The sequence below is a fragment of the Myodes glareolus genome, chromosome 6 (assembly GCF_982192425.1).
Source record: "Myodes glareolus chromosome 6, mMyoGla1.1, whole genome shotgun sequence".
Classification (NCBI taxonomy): Eukaryota; Metazoa; Chordata; class Mammalia; order Rodentia; family Cricetidae; genus Myodes; species Myodes glareolus.
In genome coordinates, this window is record NC_142031.1 from 91694815 (window position 1) to 91718305 (window position 23491).

At 40.2% G+C, this 23491-nt stretch overlaps 1 protein-coding gene across 2 annotated transcripts in view; it reads left to right on the top strand.

The window, feature by feature from the left end:
• LOC148121887 (interferon-induced, double-stranded RNA-activated protein kinase-like) overlaps nt 1-17401 on the top strand; it is a 56851-nt gene extending 39450 nt beyond the window's left edge. For both annotated transcript variants that reach the window (XM_087907338.1, XM_087907339.1), the window contains 4 exons: nt 1639-1767; nt 13479-13580; nt 14690-14746; nt 14824-17401. In XM_087907338.1, the coding sequence (XP_087763464.1) occupies nt 1639-1767; nt 13479-13580; nt 14690-14746; nt 14824-14952 (417 nt within the window). In that variant the 3' untranslated portion in view covers nt 14953-17401. The remainder of the gene's footprint in view (nt 1-1638; nt 1768-13478; nt 13581-14689; nt 14747-14823) is intronic.
• The last annotated feature ends 6090 nt before the right edge of the window (nt 17402-23491 follow it).

Sequence of the window (23491 nt, forward strand, 5' to 3'; positions counted from 1 at the left end):
CCCTGGATCAAGTTGGCACATTTCCTCCCTGTTCCATAACCTCACATTTCATTTATTCATAGTATAACTGACTAAATAAGACAGAACACCATTGTTTTTTTTCTTTATTTAAAAGAATTATTTTGTTTTTTAGTTTTTGTTTTTTTTTGAGACAGGGGTTTTTCTGTGTAGCCCTTTACTGTGCCTTCAGCTTAGCCTGGGAACATTGTCTCCCATGTCCACCGCACACAAACATCCTTCTTCCTACTGACTTTAAGTCCTAATCCACTGATTGAACTGGAATCTCACTGCTAATTTCAGCACAGGGCTTCTCAGAAGCACTTCCCTGGGGTCCTCATCTCATCCCTCATTTCTTAGCTAGGCCCTCTTGTAGGTGCGTGTGTGTATCCCAACATTGTGTTGAATATCTAGTTTGGCAAAAATGGCAAAATATTAGCTTTGTCACCACCAATTCTCTTGTTTTCAGTCCATATTGTCTACAGAGTTATGTAACACATGTGGCCACTGTTTATTTGTTATGTGTGCATTTGCACGTGCAATGCACATATATACACGTTTGGGTCAGTGAGATAGCTCAGTGGGTAAAGATGATTGTTGTACAAGACTAGTGATCTAAGTTCAGCTTCTGGAACCCACATGAAGGTGCAAAGAGAAAAGTGACAAAACAAAATTGTCTTTTACACGCAAACACACACACACATTTTAAATATGTTTAGTATTGCATCTTAGAGTGTCTAGACATGCAGCTCAATTGTTAGCATGCTTGCCTAGCATTTATGGAGCTCTGAATTTGATCCCTAGCTGTATGTAAACCAGGCACGGTGGCTCATTCTCTTAATCCCAGGACTCAGAAGGTGGAGGTGAAAGGATCAAAAGTTCAAGGTCATCCTTGGCTATGTACTGAGTTTGGGGCTGACAGGGGATATGTGAGACCCTATAAACCAAACCAAACAACAGTAAAACAAAGCGCCCCCAACCCAAACAACAGCAGCAACCAAAACAAAACCAAAGGAAACTCATAGAGAATGTGTTTGTAATCATTCCCAGCTCCTACTTAACAAGGTGGAGGGGGTATACACTTGACAAGGTGGGGGGGGTATACACTTAACAAGGTGGAGCGGGTATACTTATAAACTCTTGTCAGAATCTGGGAGAAATCCCGCATGGGGCATCCTGCAGCATTGCTGAGAACTGAGCCATTCAGAGACTCTCAAAATTGAAAGGGTGGTTTTACTCACTACAGACCTTAAATTACATCAGCAGCATGCCCTCGGGGTGTATCCAGCCCTTTTCTGGGATGGGGAGCTCTAATCTCATTCCTTGAGCCTCACTATATTACTATGGAGGAAAGAAAATATTTTTACCCATGCCTACCTTGGATCCTTCCCCTGGGACCCTGCAAAGTGAATCTTCCACTTGTTCTGTTCTGATATTTGGAGGCAGGTGTGAACCAAGCCACCTTCGCTATCATTTCAGTCTTTTCTTCTTCAGTTGCCTTTTTAAAATCCCAAAGTGTTAAATTCCCTAGTTTGGGCTGCCCGTGTAAGGAGAAATGTCAACAAATGAGTATAAAAGGTTGTTGGGACCTGTGGTAATAGTTGGTCCGAATCACATATATTAATGAATTTTTTTCTATAGCCAGGTAATATATTTTTAGTAGATGAAAAGCACATAAAGATTGGAGACTTTGGCCTCGTAACAGACCTAGAAAATGATGGAAATCGAACAAAGCGAGCAGGAACTCTTCTATACTTGAGTCCAGAACAGGTAAAGTCCCTTTCCTTTCTGTTTGTGTATATTTTACTTCTTTATTTTCTTTGTGTGTGTGTGTGTGTGTGTGTGTGTGTGTGTGGTGTTGTGCAAATTCATGTAGGTGTGTGTACATGTGTGTGGTGTGTGGATGTTTGTGCATGAACATATGGAAGTCCTAGGTTGTTGTGTAAGGGTGTCAGGTATCTTCTCTTACCATAAACACACACACACACACACACACACACACACATACACATAGACACACATATATCACAAATTCTAATTGGTCTTAATAAATAAATCCTGAAGTCAGATATTAGGGGGTGAAAGCTGAAAGATCAGAGAAGCAAAATGCCAACTACTAGAGAGTTCTTTTACCTCTACCAATGCTCAGACCAAAGGGGCGATCCTGTCCTCAGACTGCACTGCTCCTCAGACTGCTTCAGACTGTATCTGTCTCCACCAAACTTCTGACCGCACTGAGCTCCTGTCTCCGCCCAGCCATATCACTCCTGTCTTCCACCTCCCAAATACTGATATTAAAGGTGTGGGATGCCAAGGGTTGTGATCACCTTTCTGTGAACTCTTTTTCTCATTTAGACAGATTCAATCTAATGCAGCCCAAAGTGACCTTGAACTAACAAAGATCCCTCTGCTTCTGTCTCTGGAGTCCTGGGATTAAAGACATTGCCACTACTCCCCAGCCTCTAGTGGCTTAGTTCTTCACTCCAATCTTCAGGCAAGCTTTATTTGTTAAAAACAACTAAATATCACCACACACACACATACACACACACACACATACACATATACCACATATACACCACACATACCACATATATATCATACATACCATGTATATACTACATATGACACACATACCACATATACAATGCATACACACCATTTATACACCACACATATATCTTACATACCACACATGCATCGCATGTATACATCATATATACCAAGAGTATATACATATACATTTATATGTATATTGTATGAGTGTTTTATCTACTTGTATGTCTGTGCATCATATGCATTCAGTGCCTACAGAGACCAGAAGAGATTCTGAATCCCCTGGGACTGGAATTACAGATGGTCGTGTGTGGTAACAAGGCTACTTGTTTGTTTCCCGGCCAACCAGCAAGCAGCTCAGACCCGAAATAACCACACAGAAACTATATTTAAAACACTGCTCGGCCAATGACTCTAGCATATTTCTGGCTAACTCATAACTTAAATTAACCCATCTCTATTAATCTTTGTATCATCACGAGGCTGTGGCTTACCAAGTAAAGTTCCAGCGTCTGTCTATGGTGGGACTCAAGGCTTCTCTCTGACTCTGTCTCCTTTCTCCCTGTCTAGCTCTGCTTTACTCCATCACAGGTCCAAAACAGCATCTTTATTAACCAATGGTATTCACAGCCTGCAGAGGGGAATCCCACATCAGTTGTGAGTAAATTGAACTCAGGTCCTTTGGGAGAGCAGCCAGTACTCTTAACAGCTGAGCCACCTCTCTAGCACCTCATGTAAAAATTTAAATTAATATTTATTTATTTTGTGTATTGTGGGAGGGGGAAAACAGGCACTTGCTGTGCGTGAGGAGGTTCCAGGGAAGGGACTCAGGCCACCAGGCTCGGAGGCATAAATCGTTACCTGCTGAACTGTCTCACAGACCCTCTACAGTATGTTCTGAGACTGAATATAATGTATTCCCTCTGAACATGGAAGTCAACACGCTAGTTAGGGTAGCGGGCCAATAAATGTGTGAAAGGTGCCTCCATCTCTGTAGCATGTAGTGCCTAAGACAATAAAAGCAGTGCACAAAAAGTTGTATTATATGTTGCTTAGCGGGTAATGATTATAGCGGGAAAGGGTCTGTATATATGCATTTTACATGCAGTTATGTTTGTGGATCTGGACTTGGCTGAATGTGCAGGTATGTAAACTGTAGACACACAGAGCTAAGGGTGTGTCTATGGTAGACTTCTGGATGTGAAGGGAAAGAATTGAGAGAGAATTGCTTTCCAAACATAGAAAGTGCTTCCAAATTGTCATTGAAAAATTGATTATTAATAACCTCAAAGTAAAGGATACAAGAATGCTGCCATCTCATAGTCACCAATCATGTGTGGGAAGTCCTCAGTTTTGACACATGAGGAATGCTTTGCTTTCCTTCGTACCTTCTAGATGTGTTTGAAAGTATTCAATCTTTTATATATTTACTTATTTTTTCCCTGTAAACTCTCTAAACACATATTTTCCCATTTTCATAAACAGTCTGTCTTTTGCTATGTATTTGCAAGGAATCTTTCCACATTTTGGGTGATAGTTCTGTATATGGTTCAATATTGCAATTTTTTTTCTCCGTTACGTTTTTGCTTTCAACACTGCTACTGGATTAGACGGTTTTGTTGTGTTTATCTGTAGTTTCTTGATGGTTGCCAGTTTTCTCATTTTTACTTTGAAGACATTTTATATCAGAAGACAATAATTTTTCCAATACTTTGACCTATTTTGAATTTTTTCATATATATGTGGAAGGGCTATCACCTGATCTTTCCACTTATAATATATAGTTACTTCATTATCATATAGTAAATACTTTACAATGCCATTTTAAGTAAAATTCATGGAGACAGAAAATGAAAAAAAGGTTACCAGAGAGCTGGGGGAAGTGAGGAATTAATTGTATAATACATACAATTTCTATTTGGCACGATGGAAATTTCTAGAAATAGAGATGGTGATGGTTACAAAACATTGTGAAAGTGCTTACAAACGTGGAATTGTTCAAATAAATGATTAATGTAGTAAATTTACTGTCCTAACACATTAAACACGTTTTATTTGTTTGTATTCACTGTATTAGTGCTAAATTTCATAAAGACAATCTCCAAGTATCACACGCTCTACCATATCCCTCCCTGTATCTCCCTCTTTCTGTTGCCTCCCCTTTGCCAGTCTCTGTTCTCCCCGAGTTTCCTTTCCACTGTGTGTTGGCGCAGCCGGATTTGTTTGTGTATTAGTGTACTTTTACATAGAACTAAGGTCCAAAAATGAGAGAAAATGTGGTAGTTTTCTTTCTGAGCTGGGGCTCTTCCTTTAATATGATTGCATCCAGTTGTATCTGTTTTCTTAAATGTTGGATGATCTTGTTTTTTACATCTCAATAAAGCTTCATTTTATATATGTGTATGTGTATATATATATGTGTGTATATATATTTCTGTATATATATATTGGTATGCATGTGTGTATACACACATTATGTATGTATGTATGTATGTATGTATGTATGTATGTATATGTTTTCTTTATCCTTACATCTTCTGATGGCCACTTGGGCTGATCCCATAACTTGACTATTGTGAATAGAGCTATGGCACATGGATAATCAAGTGTCTCCGTTGTGTGTCGACTCAGAATCCTTACCCAGGAAAGTTACACCTGAGTAAGATTTCATCTTGCCCCATCCAGAATGGAATGGCTGTTATAAAGAAAACAACAACAAATGCTGACAAAGATCTTGAATATTTCCATGTTTCTTAGCCATTTGTTCTTAGCTTTTCAGAACAGTCTGATATGTTTTATTAGCTCCATTAATTGACTGGATGGGATGCTGGAACTTCGTTTTGTATTTAGTTTTTTGGGAGTCTTTCTATGTTTTGGAGATTAGAAATTTATTATATGCTTAGCTAGCCAAGATTTTGCTTTTCTTTGGGCTGTTTCTTCTTTGGCTATTGTTTCTTGGGCTGTGCAGAAGCTTCATGATTTCATGCAATTCCATTTGTCAATTCTTGATGTAATTTTCTGGGCTGTTAGAGCCTTTTCCAAAAAGTCCTTGTCTATGCTTGCATATCTTATGATGTTTTCCTGTTTTGTCTCTGACACTTTCACAGTTTTGGGTATTTAATCCAGTCTGAACTGATTTTTGTGTGCATAGACCCAGGTGTGTGCTCACACACATCCATGGAGAGAGGGAAAGACAGAGAGGGAGAGAGTATGTGTGAGAGAGGGAAAGAGAAAGATGGGGGAGAGAGACAGAGAGAGAAGTTATCATCAATAAGACTAATTCTCTTAGCAGTTCATTATTAGAATATAGAAAATCTACTGATTTTTTTAATTTTTTAATTTTTTTTATTTATAAGAATTTCCACTTCCTTCCCTCCTCCCAATACCCTCCTGCTCCCCCCACTCCCTCTCCTCCTCCCTCTCCAGTCCCAAGAGCAGTCAGGGTTTCCTGCCTTGTGGGAAGTCCAAGTTCCTCCCCCCTCCCTCCAGGTCCAGGAAGGTGAGCATCCAAACAGATCAGGATCCCAAAAAGTCAGTACATGCAGACGAAACAAGACCCAGTGCCATTGTCAATGGCTTCTCAGTCAGCCCCCATGTCAGCCACATTCAGAGACTCTGGCCACATTCAGAGAATCCGGTTTGATCACATGCTCGTTCAGTCCCAGTCCAACTGGCCATGGTGAGCTCTCATTCGATCAGTCCCCTTGTGTCAGTGGGTGAACGCACCTTTCGCGGTCCTGACTTTCTTTTTCATGTTCTCCCTCCTTCTGCTCCTCATTTGGACCTTGGGGGCTCAATCCAGCGTTCCAATGTGGGTCTTCGTCTCTATCTCCATCCATCGTCCGATGAAGGTTCCCTCTGGTTCTGCTTTCCTTGCTCACGATCTCCCTTCCTCTGCTTCTCATTTGGACCTAGGGAGTTAAGTCCAGTGTTCCAATATTTGTCTCTGTCTCTATCTCCATTCTTCGCCATATGAAGGTTCTGTGGGGACATGCAAAATATTCATCAGTATGGTTATGGGCCAAGGCCATTTCAGGCACCTTCTCCTCTGCTGCCCAGGGAACAATCTGGGGACCTCTCCTTGGGCCTGGGAACCCCTCCAGAATCAAGTCTCTTGCAAACCCTAAAATGGCTCCCTTAGTTGAGATATAAACTTCCCTGCTCCCATAACCATCCTTCCTCCCTCCCCCCTCCCATTCCCCCAAGCCATCCCCAATCCTCCCCCTCTCCCCTCTCCCCTCTCCCTAACCATCTCCCCTTACTTCCATCCCCCGCCCCCCGTGCACCCAAGTTTTCCTGGCAATCTTGTCTACTTCTAATATCCAGGAGGATAACTATATGATTTTCTTCAGGTTCACCTTCTTAAATAGCTTCTCTAGGATCACGAATTATAGGCTCAAAGACCTTTAACTATGGCTAGAATCCACTTATGAGTGAGTACATACCATATTCCTCTTTTTGGGTCTGGCTTACCTCACTCAGTAAAGCGTTTTCTATTTCCATCCATTTGCATGCAAAATTCAAGATGTCATTGTTTTTTACCGCTGAGTAAAACTCTAATGTGTATATGTTCCACACCTTTTTTTAACCATTCTTCTATTGAGGGGCACCTCGGTTGTTTCCATGTTCTGGCTATTACAAATAGTGCGGCTATGAACATAGTTGAACAAATACTTTTGTAGTATGATAGGGCATCTCTTGGGTATATTCCCAAGAGTGGAATTGCTGGGTCCTGAGGGAGGTTGACTCCCAGTTTCCTGAGAAACCGCCACACTGATTTCCACAGTGGCTGTACAAGTTTGCATTCCCACCAACAATGGATGAGTGTTCCCCTCACTCCTCATCCTCTCCAGCATAGGCTATCATTGGTGTTTTTGAGTTTAGTTATTCTGACAGGTGTAAGATGGTATCTCAAAGTGGTTTTGATTTGCATTTCCCTGATAGCTAAGGAGGTTGAGCATGACCTTAAGTGTCATCTGGCCATTCGAAGTTCATCTGCTGTGAATTCTCTGTTCAGTTCAGTACCCCATTTTTTAATTGGGTTAATTAGAGTTTTAGTGTCTAGTTTCTTGAGTTCTTTGTATATTTTGGAGATCAGACCTTTGTCTGATGAGGGGTTGGTGAAGATATTCTCCCAGTTTGAAGGTAGCCTTTTTGTCTTACTGACAGTGTCCTTTGCTTTACAGAAGCTTCTCAGTTTCAGTAGGTCCCATTTATTCATTCATTCTCTTATTGTCTGTGCTACTGGGGTTCTACTTAGGAAGTGGTCTCCTGTGCTTATGTCTTGTAGACTACTTCCCACTTTCTCTTCTATCAGGTTCAAGGTGGTCAGATTAATGTTGATGTCTTTAATCCATTTGGACTTGAGTTTGGTGCATGGTGATAGATATGGATCTACTTTCATTCTTCTACAGGTTGACATCCAGTTATGCCAGCACCATTTGTTAAAGATACTTTCCTTCTTCCATTGTATACCTTTAGCTCCCTTGTTGAAAATTAGGTGTTCATATGTTTGTGGGTTAATATCCGGGTCTTCTATTCGATTCCATAGGTCGACTTCTCTGTTCTTATGCCAATGCCAAGCTGTTTTCAATACTGTAGCTCTGTAATAGAGTTTGAAGTCAGGGATGGTAATGCCTCCAGAAGTTCCTTTATTGTATAAGATTGTTTTGGCTATCCTGGGTTTTTTGTTTTGCCATATAAACTTGAATATTGTTATCTCAAGGTTTGTGAAGAATTTTGATGGGGATTACATTGAATCTATAGATTGCTTTTGGTAGAATTGCCATTTTTACTATGTTGATTCTCCCAGTCCAAGAGCAGGGGAGGTCTTTCCATTTTCTGGTATCCTCCTCAATTTCTTTCTTCAGGGACTTAAAGTTCTTGTCAAATAGGTCTTTCACTTCCTTGGTTAGAGTAACCCCAAGGTATTTTATACTATTTGTGGCTATCGTGAAAGGTGATGTTTCTCTGATTTCCCTCTCTACTTCTTTATCCTTTGTGTATAGGAGGGCTACTGATTTTTTGGAGTTGATCTTGTATTCTGCCACATTACTAAAGGTGTTTATCAGCTGTAGGAGTTCTTTGGTAGAGTTTTTGGGGTCGCTTATGTACACTATCATATCGTCTGCAAATAACGAAAGTTTAACTTCATCCTTTCCAATTCGAATCCCCTTGGTCCCCTTATGTTGTCTTATTGCTATTGTTAGAACTTCAAGCACTATATTGAAGAGGTATAGAGAGAGTGGACAGCCGTGTCGTGTTCCTGATTTTAGTGGAATGGCTTTGAGTTTCTCTCCATTCAATTTGATGTTAGCTGTCGGCTTGCTGTATATTGCTTTTATTATATTTAGGTATGATCCTTGTATCCCCTAGCTCTCCAACACCTTTATCATAAATGGGTGTTGAATTTTGTCAAATGCTTTTTCAGTATCCAATGAAATGATCATATGGTTTTTTTCTTTCAGTTTATTTATATGATGGATTACATTGATAGATTTGCATATGTTGAACCAGCCCTGCATCTCTGGGATGAAGCCCACTTGATCATAATGGATGATTTTTCTAATGTGTTCTTGGATTCGGTTTGCCAGTATTTTATTGAGAATTTTTGCGTCGATGTTCATGAGTGAGATTGCCCTGTAATTCTCTTTCTTGGTTGTGTCTTTGTGTGGTTTTGGTATCAGGGTAACTGTAGCTTCATAAAAAGAGTTTGGCAATGACTCTTCTGTTTCTATATTGTGAAATACATTAAGGAGTGTAGGTATTAGCTCTTCCTGGAAGTTCTGGTAGAATTCTGCATTGAAACCATCTTGCCCTGGGCTTTTTTTGGTAGGGAGATTTTTGATAACAGCTTCCAATTCTTCACGACTGACAGGTCTATTTAGATTGTTCACCTGGTCTTGGTTCAACTTTGGTATATGGTACTTATCTAAAAAAATGTCCTTTTCTTTTACATTTTCCAATTTTGTGGCATACAGGCTTTTGTAGTAAGATCTAATGATTCTCGAAATTTCCTCTGTGTCTGTGGTTATGTCCCCCATTTCATTTCTGATCTTATTAATTTGCATGTTCTCTCTCTGCCGTTTGATTAGTTTGGATAGGGGTTTGTCGATCTTGTTGATTTTCTCCAAGAGCCTGCTTTTTGTTTCATTGACTCTTTGGATTGTTTTCTGTGTTTCTATTTTGTTGATTTCAGCCCTCAGTTTGATTATTTCCAGTCTTCTACTCCTCCTGGGTGAATCAGCTTCTTTTTTTTCTAGATCTTTCAAGTGTGCTGTTAAGTCTCCAATGTGTGCTTTCTCCGTTTTCTTTAATTGGGCACTTAGTGCTATGAACTTTCCTCTTAGCACTGCTTTCATAGTGTCCCATAGGTTTGAGTATGTTGTGTCTTTATTTTCATTAAATTCAAGGAAGACTTTAATTTCTTTCCTTATTTCTTGCTTGACCCAGGGGTGATTTCGTAGTTGACTGTTCAACTTCCATGAGTTTGTTGGCTTCCTGGGGGTAGCATTGTTATTGAATTCTAACTTTAATCCATGGTGATCTGATAAGACACAGGTGGTTCCTGGTATTTGTTTGTATCTGTGGAAGTTTGCTTTGTTACCGAGTATGTGGTCAATTTTCGAGAAGGTTCCATGAGCTGCAGAGAAAAAGGTATATTCTTTCCTATTTGGGTGGAATGTTCTATAGATGCCTGTTAAGTCCATTTTATTCAATACCTCCAATAATTCTCTTATTTCTCTGTTAGGTTTCTCTCTGATTGATCTGTCCATTGGTGAGAGAGGTGTGTTGAAGTCTCCTACTATTAGTGTGTGTAGTTTGATGACTGCCTTGAGTTCTAGAAGTGTTTCTTTTACATAAGTGGGTGGCTTTATATTAAGGGCATAGATATTCAGGATTGAGACTTCTTCCTGATGAATTGTTCCTGTTATGAGTATGAAATGTCCATCTCCATCTCTTCTGATTGATTTTAGAATAAAGTCTATTTTGTTAGATATTAGAATGGCCACACCCGCTTGTTTCTTAGGTCCATTTGCTTGGAAAACCTTTTCCCAACCCTTTACTCTGAGTAGGTGTCTGTCTTTGTGGTTGAGGTGTGTTTCATGTAAACAGCAAAATGTTGGATCCTATTTTCGTATCCAATCTCTAAGTCTGTGCCTTTTTATAGGTGAATTGAGTTCATTAATATTAAGTGATATTAATGACCAGTGGTTGTTGACTCCGGTTATTTTTTTGGGGGGTAGTAAAGTGTATGTGTTTCCCTTCTTTGAGTTGTGCCTGTGAAGGGTCGCTAGATGTCTGAGTTATTGTAGGCAGTATTGGGAATGTTGGATTCCTTGGGTTGTGATTTTCCTTCTAATACTTTCTATAAGGCTGGATTTGTAGCTACGAATTGTTTAAATTTGTTTTTATCCTGGAATATTTTGTTTTCTCCGTTGATAGTGAATGATAGCGTGGCTCGGTATAGTAGTCTGGGCTTGCATCCCTGGTCTCTTAGTTTCTGCAGTACCTCTATCCAGGACCTTCTGGCTTTCACGGTTTCCATAGAGAAGACCGGTGTAAGTCTGATAGGTTTACCTTTATAAGTTACTTGACCTTTTTCCTTTGCAGCTCTTAATATTCTTTCTTTAATCTGAATGCTTTGTGTTTTGATTATTATATGGCGAGGGGATTTTTTTTTGATCCAGTCTTTTCAGTGTTCTGTATGCTTCTTGAACCTTCATAGGAATATCGTTCTTTAGGTTGGGAAAGTTTTCTTCTATAATTTTGTTGAATATATTTTCTGGACCTTTGATCTGCAATTCTTTTCCTTCTTCTACTCCTATTATTCTTAGATTTGGTTTTTTTATTATGTTCCAGATTTCCTGAATGTTTTGTGATGAGAATTTGTTAGATTTGCTGTTTTCTTTGGTCAGAGCGTTTATTTTCTCTATGGTGTCTTCATAATCTGAGATTCGTTCTTCTATCTCTTGTATTCTATTGGTTATGCTTATTTCTGAAGTCTCTATTTGTTCACCTAGATTTTTCCATATCCAACCGGCCCTCGATTTGTGCTTTCTTCATTGCCTTCATTTCAGTTTTTAATTCTTGAACTGTTTCCATTACCTGTTTGATTGTTTTTTTCTTGGTTTCCCAGGGTGTCATTCATGGATTTATTCATTTCTTCAAACTTTTTGTTATACTTATCTTCCAATTCTTTATTCATTTCTTCAATCGTTTTGTTATATTTCTCTTCCATTTCTTTAAGTGAGTTATTCATACCCTGTTTAAGGGACTTTATTGCTTTCATAATGACAGTGTTTTCCACATCTTCCGGAATAGGGTGTTCAAGTCCTTCTGTAGTAAGATCGCTGGGATCTGGTGTTTTCATGTTGTTTTTCAGATTGTTGGAGGAATTCTTGCCTTGGCGCCTGCCCATCTCTTCCTTCAGATGCTCTCCAATGGCTCTTCCCTCCGCTGGGTCTTCTGCTACAGGATCTGTGCCCCTTGCTGGCCAGGAATCTCCCTGCCTGCAGTCCTACCTTGCTGCACACAGGCTATTAAAACAAAGGAACTCCCTCCTGCCCGGTTGCACTCACCTCCCAGTCCCGGCAGTGCCCACACAGGCTGGGTTGGAGGCTTTTATGCCCTGAAAAAGGGAGGGAGGAAGGGAAGGGATTCCTGGCTGAATGCGGGGATGGGGTAGGAGGAGAGAGGGCTTGGCTGGGGGAAACTGCCCCTTCGGAATACCCAGGGAGATAAGGGTGGCGGGAAAATTGTGTGTTCCCTAACCGGGCTTATGTGGCAGGTCAGGAGCATACTTACCCCTCCATTGTATCTTCTGCTACAGGATCAGTGCCCTGCTGGCCAGAAATCTCCCTGCCTGTAGTCTTACCTTGCTGCAGGCAGGCTATTAAAACAAAGGAACTCCCTCCTGCCCGGTTGCACTCACTGCCCCATCCGGCGTTACCCACACAGGCTGGGTTGGAGGCTTTTAAGCCCTGAAAAAGGGAGGGAGGAAGGGAATGGGTTCCTGGCTGAAAGCGGGGATGGGGTGGGAGGAGAGAGGGCTTGGCTGGGGGAAGCCGCCCCTTCGGAATACCCAGGGAGATAAGGGTAGCGGGAAAATTGTGTGTTCCCTTACCGGGCTTATGTGGCCGGTCAGGGTCAGGAGCACACTTACCCCTCCATTGTATCTTTTGCTACAGGATCAGTGCCTTGCTTGCCAGAAATCTCCCTGCCTGCCTACTGATTTTTTTTTTAAAAAAGATTTATTTCATGTGTATGAGTTTTTCTTTATATTTGTATATGTGTACCTTGTGCATGCCTGGTGTCTATTGAGCCCTGAAGAGGGTGTCAGATCCCCTCGAACTAGAGTCACAGGTCACCATATAGGTGTTGGAAATTGAATTGAAGTTCTTTGCTGACAAAAGAGTACTTGCTGAGCGATCTGTCCAGCCTCAAAACTACTGATTTTTGAATGTTGACTTTGTGTTCAGTTATGCTTTTGGTAGAATCTTTAGACTTTCTTGTGTACAGGACAGTGTTGTCTAAAAGTGGGGATTTGGCTTCTTTTTCTATTTGAATTCTTTTATAATTCTTTTTCTATTTGAATTCTTTCTCTTGTCTAACTAAGAGTTGAAGAACTATATTGAATGTGGGTAAAGAAAGTGAAAAGTACATCCCATTGTCTCACGCTTAATTTAGGTGGAAATGCTCCTAGTTTTATCATTTAGTATAAAATTGGCTATAGATTTGTTTTATATCGCCTTTACTGTGTTCCCTCTGTTTCCACGTGATGATTAATCTTAGTGGTCAACTCCATGAGATATAGAATAAGCAGACATTTTGATGTAATATATAATTTGTAGCTATTTTTTCATCAGAAGGCATAGAAACTTCTATTAAGTGAGTAACAAAGACAAATGTATTTTGGCTTCCAGCTATTGTCACAAGAATATGGAAAAGAAGTGGACATCTTTGCTTTAGGCCTTATTCTAGCAGAACTTCTGCACATATGCATCACTGAACAAGAAAGAATACAGGTAAATATCCTAAAGGAGAACTAAGCAGATTAAAGCACTGGTTGTCACCCTTCAGGCATTAACGTTATGGTGGGGGGGCACTTGGTGAGGGTGTGTTTGACCTCATGACTTCTACTTGTAAGTGAAACAAGTGTGGCCAACCATTTTTGCTATAAATAAAAAATTAGCTTTCTATAAAATGTGTGTATATCCCATAAAATTTGTATTTGTGTGTGCCAGCAAAATTTGACAGTTCTGCTTTAAGTGTTACATGAATATAAAAATCAGTCAGTTTCTCAAGGGATTAATTTTCTAAGAAGAAAGGTAACAGCCAAAAATGATTAAGTGTTTTAGAAGACAGAACGTCTCCAGAAGGAGCTAAAAGATCTCTCCAGAAATCTGGATTCAGGTTCCATAGAAACATGTAACTTGGGTACTGAATGATCAAATTTTCAAATTATCTATTTAAGGGTATTTGTGCACACACACGTATACACACACAGACACACACACGCACACACAAATATGTGCATGTGTCCACATGCTATGGCATGTCTATGGAGGTCAGAAGACAACCTGGATTAGTTCATTCTAATAGTCTGAAATAGAAAGCATGTAACCCCAGCATGGAGGTACAAATGTGCAGTGTGTGTTGGGAATAGCAGGCAAGGTGGTTTTATCTGAAGCCAATGATTGATGGGGCCGGGAAGACAGGTTTGGCTACACTGAGGAAAGCGTTTGGGCTTTTGGTGTTGGTGGGTAGGTGGTGGGGCAGCATTGGAGACCGCAGACTCCAGATACCCTAGTTGCAAGCTCAGAGAGGGATTTGCCTGGAGTCAAAACAACCTTATCTTCCCTAAAGTAGGGACGATGAAACGATGCACTGCCTAGCATCCAGAACAGAAGGGAAATGGTGGGCCTCCTGCACTTAGCCCTTCAGAGCATGGATGTTAAGGATGGTTATCAGATCGGGGTAGGCTCAGGGAGGGGAGTTCTGCTTGCTTCTTGACTAAAGAGTCCTAAATTTAAGAACTATTCTAGATTTAATATATCTCTAGTCATTAGTGTATTTAGTTTTTCTTCCCATATAAATTGTTTCTTAGTAAATACATCTATTTGTTGTATTTCAGTTTTTCCAAAAGCTAAGAGACGGCATCTTCCCTGATGATACATTTGACAACAAAGAAGTAAGCATTTGAAAGTCATTGGTTTTATTTTCTCCACTGTCTTCTTTCTTAGTACTGACTCTTATTTATAATTGCAGAAAAACCTTCTAAGGAGATTGCTCTTGAAGGAACCCAAGGAACGACCTAGTACATCTGATATTCTGATGATCTTGGCTGAATGGAAGAACATCTCAGAGCAAAAGAAAAGACAATGTAACCAAATGTAACCCTGAATCCTCCTGATTTTAAGCAACTGTACAAAGACAGTCTTGAGGTTGTACGATTGATCAAGACTAATGTGATAATTGTATTTCTTTGTTTGTCTGAGTAACAGGGACATGTGGCTTTGTTAATATTACAAAGAACTTGTCTGTTACAATTAACCTTTAAATATTTAGAGCTAAAACACTGTAATGCCTGAAATTCACTGTAGATTTATCCAGCCAAAGAAACAAAAAACAGAAGGGATAGGTGTAACAATAAAGGTAAAATATTCTTTGCTAAAACCACTTAATGTTACACACAATCTCCTCATTCTGGTCTATGTTAGAGTTAAAAAGTTATGAGAATTAATACTGAATGAAAATAGTTTCTTTTATATTAAATATTAATGTGCCAAAGAGCCCCATGCTTTGGTGAACACTCAAGTGGAGAATGGATGATGTAAGTCTTTCTAGTGAGTCTGCAGATGATGATGTGAAGAAGCTGACATTCAGGATACTCATGTCACATGTAGATATGTTATGCAGGTTTCCTTTACGGGCATGCAGCCTGTATGGTTGTACTAGAACATTCTCAAGCATGTCCCACACTTTGCCATTTAAAAAGCACCTTACATTTTATTTCAAATTGGGTCCCACAAATTATGCAACTAGCCATACATATACATCTATATGTGTGTATGTACATATTGTGAATATATTTGATATAATTTTATGTTAAGTTCACATGTTGTTATATATGTGTGTGTGTTTGTTTTGTAGGTATATTTAGTAGAAATGGTATGTTTGGTCTGTTTAGTAGAAATGGTATGTTTATTTGGTGGTAAAAATTCTAGTGAAGCAACTAGATAAAATTTTTTTTTTAAAAGCTGGACTTGGAATTAGCAAGTGAGGTTCTACTTTGCTCCCACTGTTGATGTAGTTAAGAAGATACTTCTTATTTCCAGGTTTTTGGAGACTGAGGAGATATATCTTCAGAAGTAAATAAAAGATGCTAAGAGATAATATTCTTATTACAACATGTGAAAATATGATTAATGTCTGCTTCCAATTTCCAGGAGGATCTATTTATGTTTTTCTTTGGGCTCACCTTATTACTTAACTTCTCTAGGATCATGAACTATAGGCTCAATGTTCTTTGTTTATGGCTAGAATATACTAATGAGTGAGTACACATCATATTCATATTTTGGGGTCTGGGTTATCTCACTCAGGATAATATTTTCTATTTCCATCCATTTGCAAGCAAAATTCAAGATGTCATTGTTTTTTACTGCTGAGTAGTATATAATGTGTAGATATGCCACACTTTCTTTATCCATTCTTCCATTGAGGGGCATCTAGGTTGTTTCCAGGTTCTGGCTATTAGAAATAATGCTGCTATGAACATGGTTGAGCAAATGCTTTTGTAGCATGATTGGGCATCTCTTGGGTATATTCCCAAGAGTGGTATTGCTGGATCCTGAGGTAGGTTGACTCCCAATTTTCTGAGAAACTGCCACACTGATTTCCAAAGTGGTTGCACAAGTTTGCATTCCCACCAGCAATGGATGAGTGTTCCCCTTAATCCATATCCTCTCTAGCACAGGCTATCATTGGTGTTTTAGATTTTAGCCATTCTGACAGGTGTAAGATGGTATCTCAAAGTTGTTTTGATTTGCATTTCCCTGATAGTTAAGAAAGTTGAACATGTCCTTAAGTATCTTTTGGCCATTTGAATTTCTTCTGTTGAGAATTCTCTGTTCAGTTCAGTACCACATTTTTTAATTGGGTTATTTAGAATTTTAATGTCTACTTTCTTGAGTTCTTTATAAAGTTTGGAGTTCAGACCTTTGTCTGATGTAGGGTTGGTGGAGATCATCTTCCATTCAGTAGGTTACCTTTTTGTCTTAATGACTGTGTCCTTAGCTTTACAGAAGCTTCTCAGTTTCAGGAGGCCCCATTTATTCATTGTTGTTCTTATTGTCTGTGCTACTGGGGTTATACATAGGAAGTCGTCTCCTGTGCCCATGTATTGCAGGCTACTTCCCACTTTCTCTTCTATCAGGTTCAGTGTGGTTGGATTTATATTGAGGTCTTTAATCCATTTGGACTTGAGTTTTGTGCATGGTGATAGATATGGATCTATTTTCATTCTTCTACAGGCTGACATCCGGTTATGCCAGCACCATTTGTTGAAGATGTTTTCTTTCTTCCATTGTATAATTTTAGCTCTTTTGTCAAAACTCAGGTGTTCATAGGTGTGAGGATTAACATCCAGTTCTTCAATTCGATTCCCTTGGTCAAAGTCTCTGTTTTTATGCCAATACCAAGCTGTTTTCATTATTGTAGCTCTATAATAGAGTTTGATGTCAGGGATGGTTAATGCCTCTGGAAGTTCCTTTATTGTACGGGACTGTTTTGGCTGTCCTGAGTTTTTTGTTTTTCCATATAAAGTTGATTATTATTCTCTCAAGGTCTATGAAGAATTTTGTTGGGATTTTGATGGGGATTGGATTGAATCTGTAGATTGCCCTTGGTAGGATTGCCATTTTTACTATGTTGATCCTACCTATCCTAGAGCATGGGAGATATTTCCATTTTCTGGTATCCTCTTCGATTTCTTTCTTCAAAGACTTAAAGTTCTTGTCAAAGGATCTCTCACTTCCTTCATTAGTGTTACCCCAAGATACTATATGCTATTTGTGGCTATTGTAAAAGGTGAAGTTTCTCTGATTTCCCTCTCTGCTTCTCTATCCTTTGTGTATAGGAGGGCTACTGATTTTTTTTTTTAGTTGATCTTGTATCCTTCCACACCACTGAAGGTATTTATCAGCTGTAGGAGTACTCTGGTAGAGTTTTTGGGGTCACTTATGCACACTATCATATCATCTGCAAATAATGAAATTTGAAGCAGACAAGAGTGCCAGACTAAGTTGGGAGCATGGGGGGTGGGGACGTGGTGGGAGAAAGGAGAGAGCAGGAGAGAGATGGGAGAAGGGGAGGGTTGGGGAGAGCTTAGGGGAGTTGGATGGTTGAGATGGAGAAAGGACGGATATGGGAGCAGGGAAAGAGATATTTTAATTGAGGGAGCCATTTTGGGGTTGGCAAGAGGCTTGGCTCTGAAGGGGTTCCCAGAAGTCCACGGGGATGACCCCAGTAGGACCCTGGTCGGTGGAGGAGAGGATGCCTGAATTGGCCTTGTCCTGTAGTCAGACTGATGACTATCTCGAATATCACCATAGAACCTTCTTCAGGCGATGGATGGAGATAGAGACAGAGATCCCCATCGGAGCACTGGACTGAACTCCCAAGGTCCTGTTGAAGAACAGAATGAGGTAGAATATGAGCAAGGAAGTCAGGATACGAGGGTTTCACCCACTGAAACACTGTGCCTGAGCTAATGGGAGTTCACCAAATCCAGCTAGAATGGGACTAAATGAGCATGGGATCAAACTGGACCCTCTGAATGTGGCTGACAATTGGAGCAGACTTTGAAGCCAATGACAATGACTCTGGGATTTGTCTCTACTGCATTTACTGGCTTTTTGGGATCCTATTCTATGTGGATGCACACCTTCCTAAGCCTGGATGGGGAAGGAAGGCCTTGGACTTCCTACAGGGCAGGGTACCCTGCCCTCTCTTAGGACTGGATGGGGAGGGGGGATGGTGAGTTGGCTAGCAGGAGGGAAGTGGGAGGAGAGGAGGAAGTACTAATTTTGATTGGTATTATTTGTAAAGTAATAAAAAAAGAACTAATAAAAGAAAATATCATTAACGGAAGGGTAAAATGCTATACTCTCACTGGCCACATTATTTGGTATTATCTTAAATATCTTAAATATATCTTCATTCATTAATGCTGATAATGTTAGTTTGTTTTAAAGAGATTTCATTCCACTTAGAAAAATATTGAAAAATATATCTCTGCCTATATTTGCCAAGGGTTAACATCATGGGTCCTTTCTTTTTCTCCTTTCTCTGTAACTCCAGCTTCAGGGGGTCCAGTGCCTTCATTTGGCATTTACTGTTACTGCACTCACAAAGACATGGATAGACAGAAATAAACATTTATTAAAAAAATACTTCCACCTGAGAGGCAGAGGCAGGCAGATCTCTATGAGTTCAAAGCCAGCCTGGTCTGCAAAGTGAGCACCAGGGCTACACAGAGAAACCCTGTCTCAAAAAAAGGGGGGGGGAGGGAGCTGGAGAGATGGTTCAGAGGTTAAGAGCAAGTGCTCTTCCAGAGGTCCTGAGTTCAATTCCCAGCAACTACATGGTGGCTCATAACCATATATAATGAGATCTCATACCCTCTTCTGGCATGTAGGCATATATGCAGGTAGAACAATGTGTACATAATGAATGAATAAATAAATATTAAACAAAAGATTTTAAAAAACAAAAAACAAACAAAGAAATAGTTCCTCCAATTTCTGTGTGTATGTGTGTGTTAAATTGTTTTTTCAAAGAAAACAAATATAGAATAACCTCATTCAGGATTTGCCTAATAATTTCCTCATGATTGTAACTGGGTTATGAATTTGGGACAAAACTAATTCTGATATGACATTGGGAGCCGCACATCATGAGGTGATGATAGATTGGATCGCATTGTTGTGATTATTGTGGTCTCTGCTGGAGAGGTGTATGGCCACGTGTTTAAACTTCTGCAGATTTTTTCTTTGCAGCCTTTCTCACTCTAGTTCAGCATCCAATGATGAACCTTGCCTTGCTGCACTTGGAGGCGGCAAACAAACCCCATGCTTTTATGACTACTTAAAGAAAAGGCTACACACCTCCTAGAAGTGCTTCTCTTATTGCTGCTCATCGCTGGCGGCCCACATTTGGATCGCTGTAAAAACTGTAAAATGACATGAGTTTTGTAATGGTGATGCGCTGCCGGAAGTGTAGACAGACCCTCAAGGTCTCCAGGGGTGCAGTCCACGTTATCTTCCAGCATTTCCTGCCGCCATTGGGGCTAACGTCTTCTCTGCCCAGTGTTCCCTGTGTGCATTCTTTGCAGTTTGCTCTGCCCCTTACCCAGCCCAGCTGTTCTCCCTACTCTTCCAAATCTTTCACGTGCTTGGAAGTCTCTTCAGTGTAATTTCCAAGCCCTCTGTTCTATAGGAAGTGATCTTGCCAGTCCAGTGAACAGCTTCCTGTTCCTAGCCCTGCCAACAGCACAGCCATCTTTCTTCAAGGCTTTGTTATAATAGATACAGAAGGCACTTAAGATAAAAAGACTAATTGTACACAGAAAGACAACTATCATGTACTCACTCATAGGTGATTTTTAAACATAAAGCAAAGAAAGCCAGCCTACAAACCACAATCCCAGAGAACTTAGACAACAATGAGGACACTAAGAGAGACTTACATAGACATGGGAAGTAGAAATTAGAAGACAAGATCTCCTGAGTAAATTGGAAGCATGGGGACCTTGGGGGAGGATTGAAGTGGGGAGAGGAGAGGCAGAGAGGGGAGCAGAGAAAAATGTAGAGCTCAATAAAAACCAATAAAAAAAGTTGAAAAAAAAGACTATTTGAGATTCTTCCTTTCTGACCACATAATCCCCTCCCCTCTTCTCAGCCAACCACTTGGAAATCTAGTGTGGCTCCCCCTTTATCTACGTTTTCCATCTCACCATATTTGTTTAGTGCCCAAATTTTTTTTAAATGATTTCGCTTATATGTTCTGGAATGTTATGTGAATGCTTCCTTCTGTACACATTTTTAAACTTTTGTTTACTTACAATTATGCTGTTAATTATACTTACAATTACAGCTATACTGCTACTACATTTCACCTCAGTTCATTTGTTCTCCAATATGCAAAAATAAATTAAATCCATTCTCTTTTTGAAGGCATTATGGGTACTTCTTGTTGCCGTGGCTTCTATAAACACTCTGTTAGCTACTTTTATTACCATTAAAAATCCAACAGTTGCAACTTGAAGCAGAGGAGATTTATTTTGACTCAACTTCAGATCATACCATTCTTCATGACAGGAAATATTTGGCAGAAGCCTGAGTTCCTGGTGTTGATGGTGGGGGGTGTTCAAGTCCCTGTTGGCTCATGGCCATCTCATAATCCAAAATTCTTCCAGGCCTACCTCAGGAGTTCCCAGAGTCTTAATAGTCAACACCACTCAAAAGTCCAAAGTGCTTTGAGAAGCAAAGGAGAACTTTCAGCTCTGAGTCTTTATAAAACAATTATTACAGCATACAAACAAGCAAAGGAAAATCCCCATTATAAAAAGTAAGTCTGGGAGAACAGCAAGGAAAGACTGGTCCAATGAAAGACTAAATCCACTCAGGGCCAACAAAGGCTGCATCTCAGTGTTCAGTATCTGGAATACACACAGTGGCATACCTGTGTATACATGTGTATAGCACACTGGCTCCCGAAATTCACAAATTGCTTGTTATAGATGAGCTGCTAGAGAGGCCACTGGATGAAGATGTGGTTGGACCAGAGGATGCTCTGTCAGCTCTCTGAAGAGAAGGGGCAGCCCTTAGCAGGCTTATAGCAGCTAACCTCCTTCTCTACGGTGGCTCATCCCTGGACACATGCTACCGCCCATATTCTCTTCATACCCACCCAGTCCACAATCACAAACAATGGCAAATCATAGATTGGAGGAATCATTTGTTATGCAATTGGCAAATGCCTGCATTATGCAAACAATTTAATCTGAAGCCAATTTCAGAGGCAATCGTAAGTGTACAAATTACAATAACCGACAGCACATACCATTGAGCTCTTCTCTGAAAGCTTCTGATATGCCTCTTTAGCTGCCAGTTGCTTTGCCTCCTGTTTGGTAGCTCCTGAACCAAAACCTTACGCTGTCGACCCAATTTTATATTTAGAATTAAATGAGAAAAAATGTAAGTACTAATTCACATATCAAAAATGTTGTCAATCAATGTACAATTTGGGGGAAAAAGAACCCTACAGACAAATAAAGGCCTTGAGATGAGACAAATAATTTTTTAACTGTATTTATGTTTCCTACCTCACATAATTTAAACTCCACAGAAAGGGTCACCAATCCATCTGAATAGTCAGAAACACTCGATATCCTGGCTTACAGTTCCCAGGTAAAATCTAACTTTCTTGTTTCACTGAAAGACTGACAGCAAAACACCACGTGGTGATTTTAAAAGCAAGCAAGCAAAGAAAAACTTTTCAATCCCAAGTGAAAAGATTTAGGGGGGGACCAAAAAAGGTGGGGATCCAGCAAATTTTCTAGGGCTGTTCAAATAGGAGAGAAAACCAGCTGGCAGAGTGGGGCTCAAGGGGATAAGCCACGAGGATGGGAAGCAGTACTAGGGGAAGTCAGCCCACTGGGGTGTTCTCAGAGCCTCCAGACTCTGATCCTTGTTCACACATTATATATGAAGTTTAACTCACAGTAAAAGATTAACAACAGCTCATAATGATCTAGAACAATCAGTGCGACCTACTCTGCTCTCAGGTTGGCGGAAGTGGCCTTCCTGTCACTCAGGCAGCTTCCGGTACTACACTCACTGTCTTGTGGACCAAAGAAAATGGAAATGTCAAAAGCAGAGCCAAGGAAAGAAGAGGCTACTGAAAAACAAATCAGCCAAACTTGATTCCAATGGACCCTCAAACCTTAGGTACTGGGCGTTTGATGTTTATAACTCATTAAAAACCTTTCATACTAAGTGCACCATCTGCGCAAGATTCTAAGGTCCTGGCAATAGCCTAGGGAGTGTCTTTAGATTCTGGGAGGCAAGCCTAAACATGCAACAGGAAATCTCAATTGGCTAGAAGACAAGGGTATCTGTGAATTAACATCCATTTAACATACTTGTAGTGAGCACGTGTCAGGTATTAGGTGCTAGGATTATGGAAGCAAATAAAAACTGCTCTTGGGACCTTACTGGTATAGAAGGATACAGACAAATCGCGGCACTAAGTATTAATTGGAAAATGGAGCAAAATACGGTAATGGTGGGGACAGGGAGGGCAGAGTAGAAGCTCTTGTTCAGGGAAGGCTGCTCATACAGTTGGTTCTGTGAGAAGGACTGGATCTCATTACAGACAGTTGTGAGCCACCATGTGGTTGCTGGGAATTGAACTCAGGACTGCAGGAAGATCAGCCAGTGATCTTTACCTCTGAGCCATCTCTCCAGACCCATGACAGAGTCTTTTTAATTACTTGGAAATATAATTAAAAGTTATATTTAACATCTAATTAAAAGTTAGATGCTATGCCTTGGGTCTGACAAAATGTCCCAGCAGAATTTCATATTAGAGAGCTCAAATCACAAACCACAGTACAGGAAAACTGTAGAGTCAGGCCTGAGGATGAACCTACCACTGGGCAGTGTGTGTCACAAACTAATCGATGAACAATCCAAGTCCTGTGCCAGCCATCGCGACTCTGGGAATGTGTCACAGTCTCACAGGAGAGAAGGATTTCTAATCAACCCTGGACTGCTGATGTTGCCTTGTGATAAAATATTCCTCGAGGCCTTTCTGGAAGCAGGTGGTTCTAAACTGCTGGCCTGGTGGATAATGGTATGCAACACGGGGC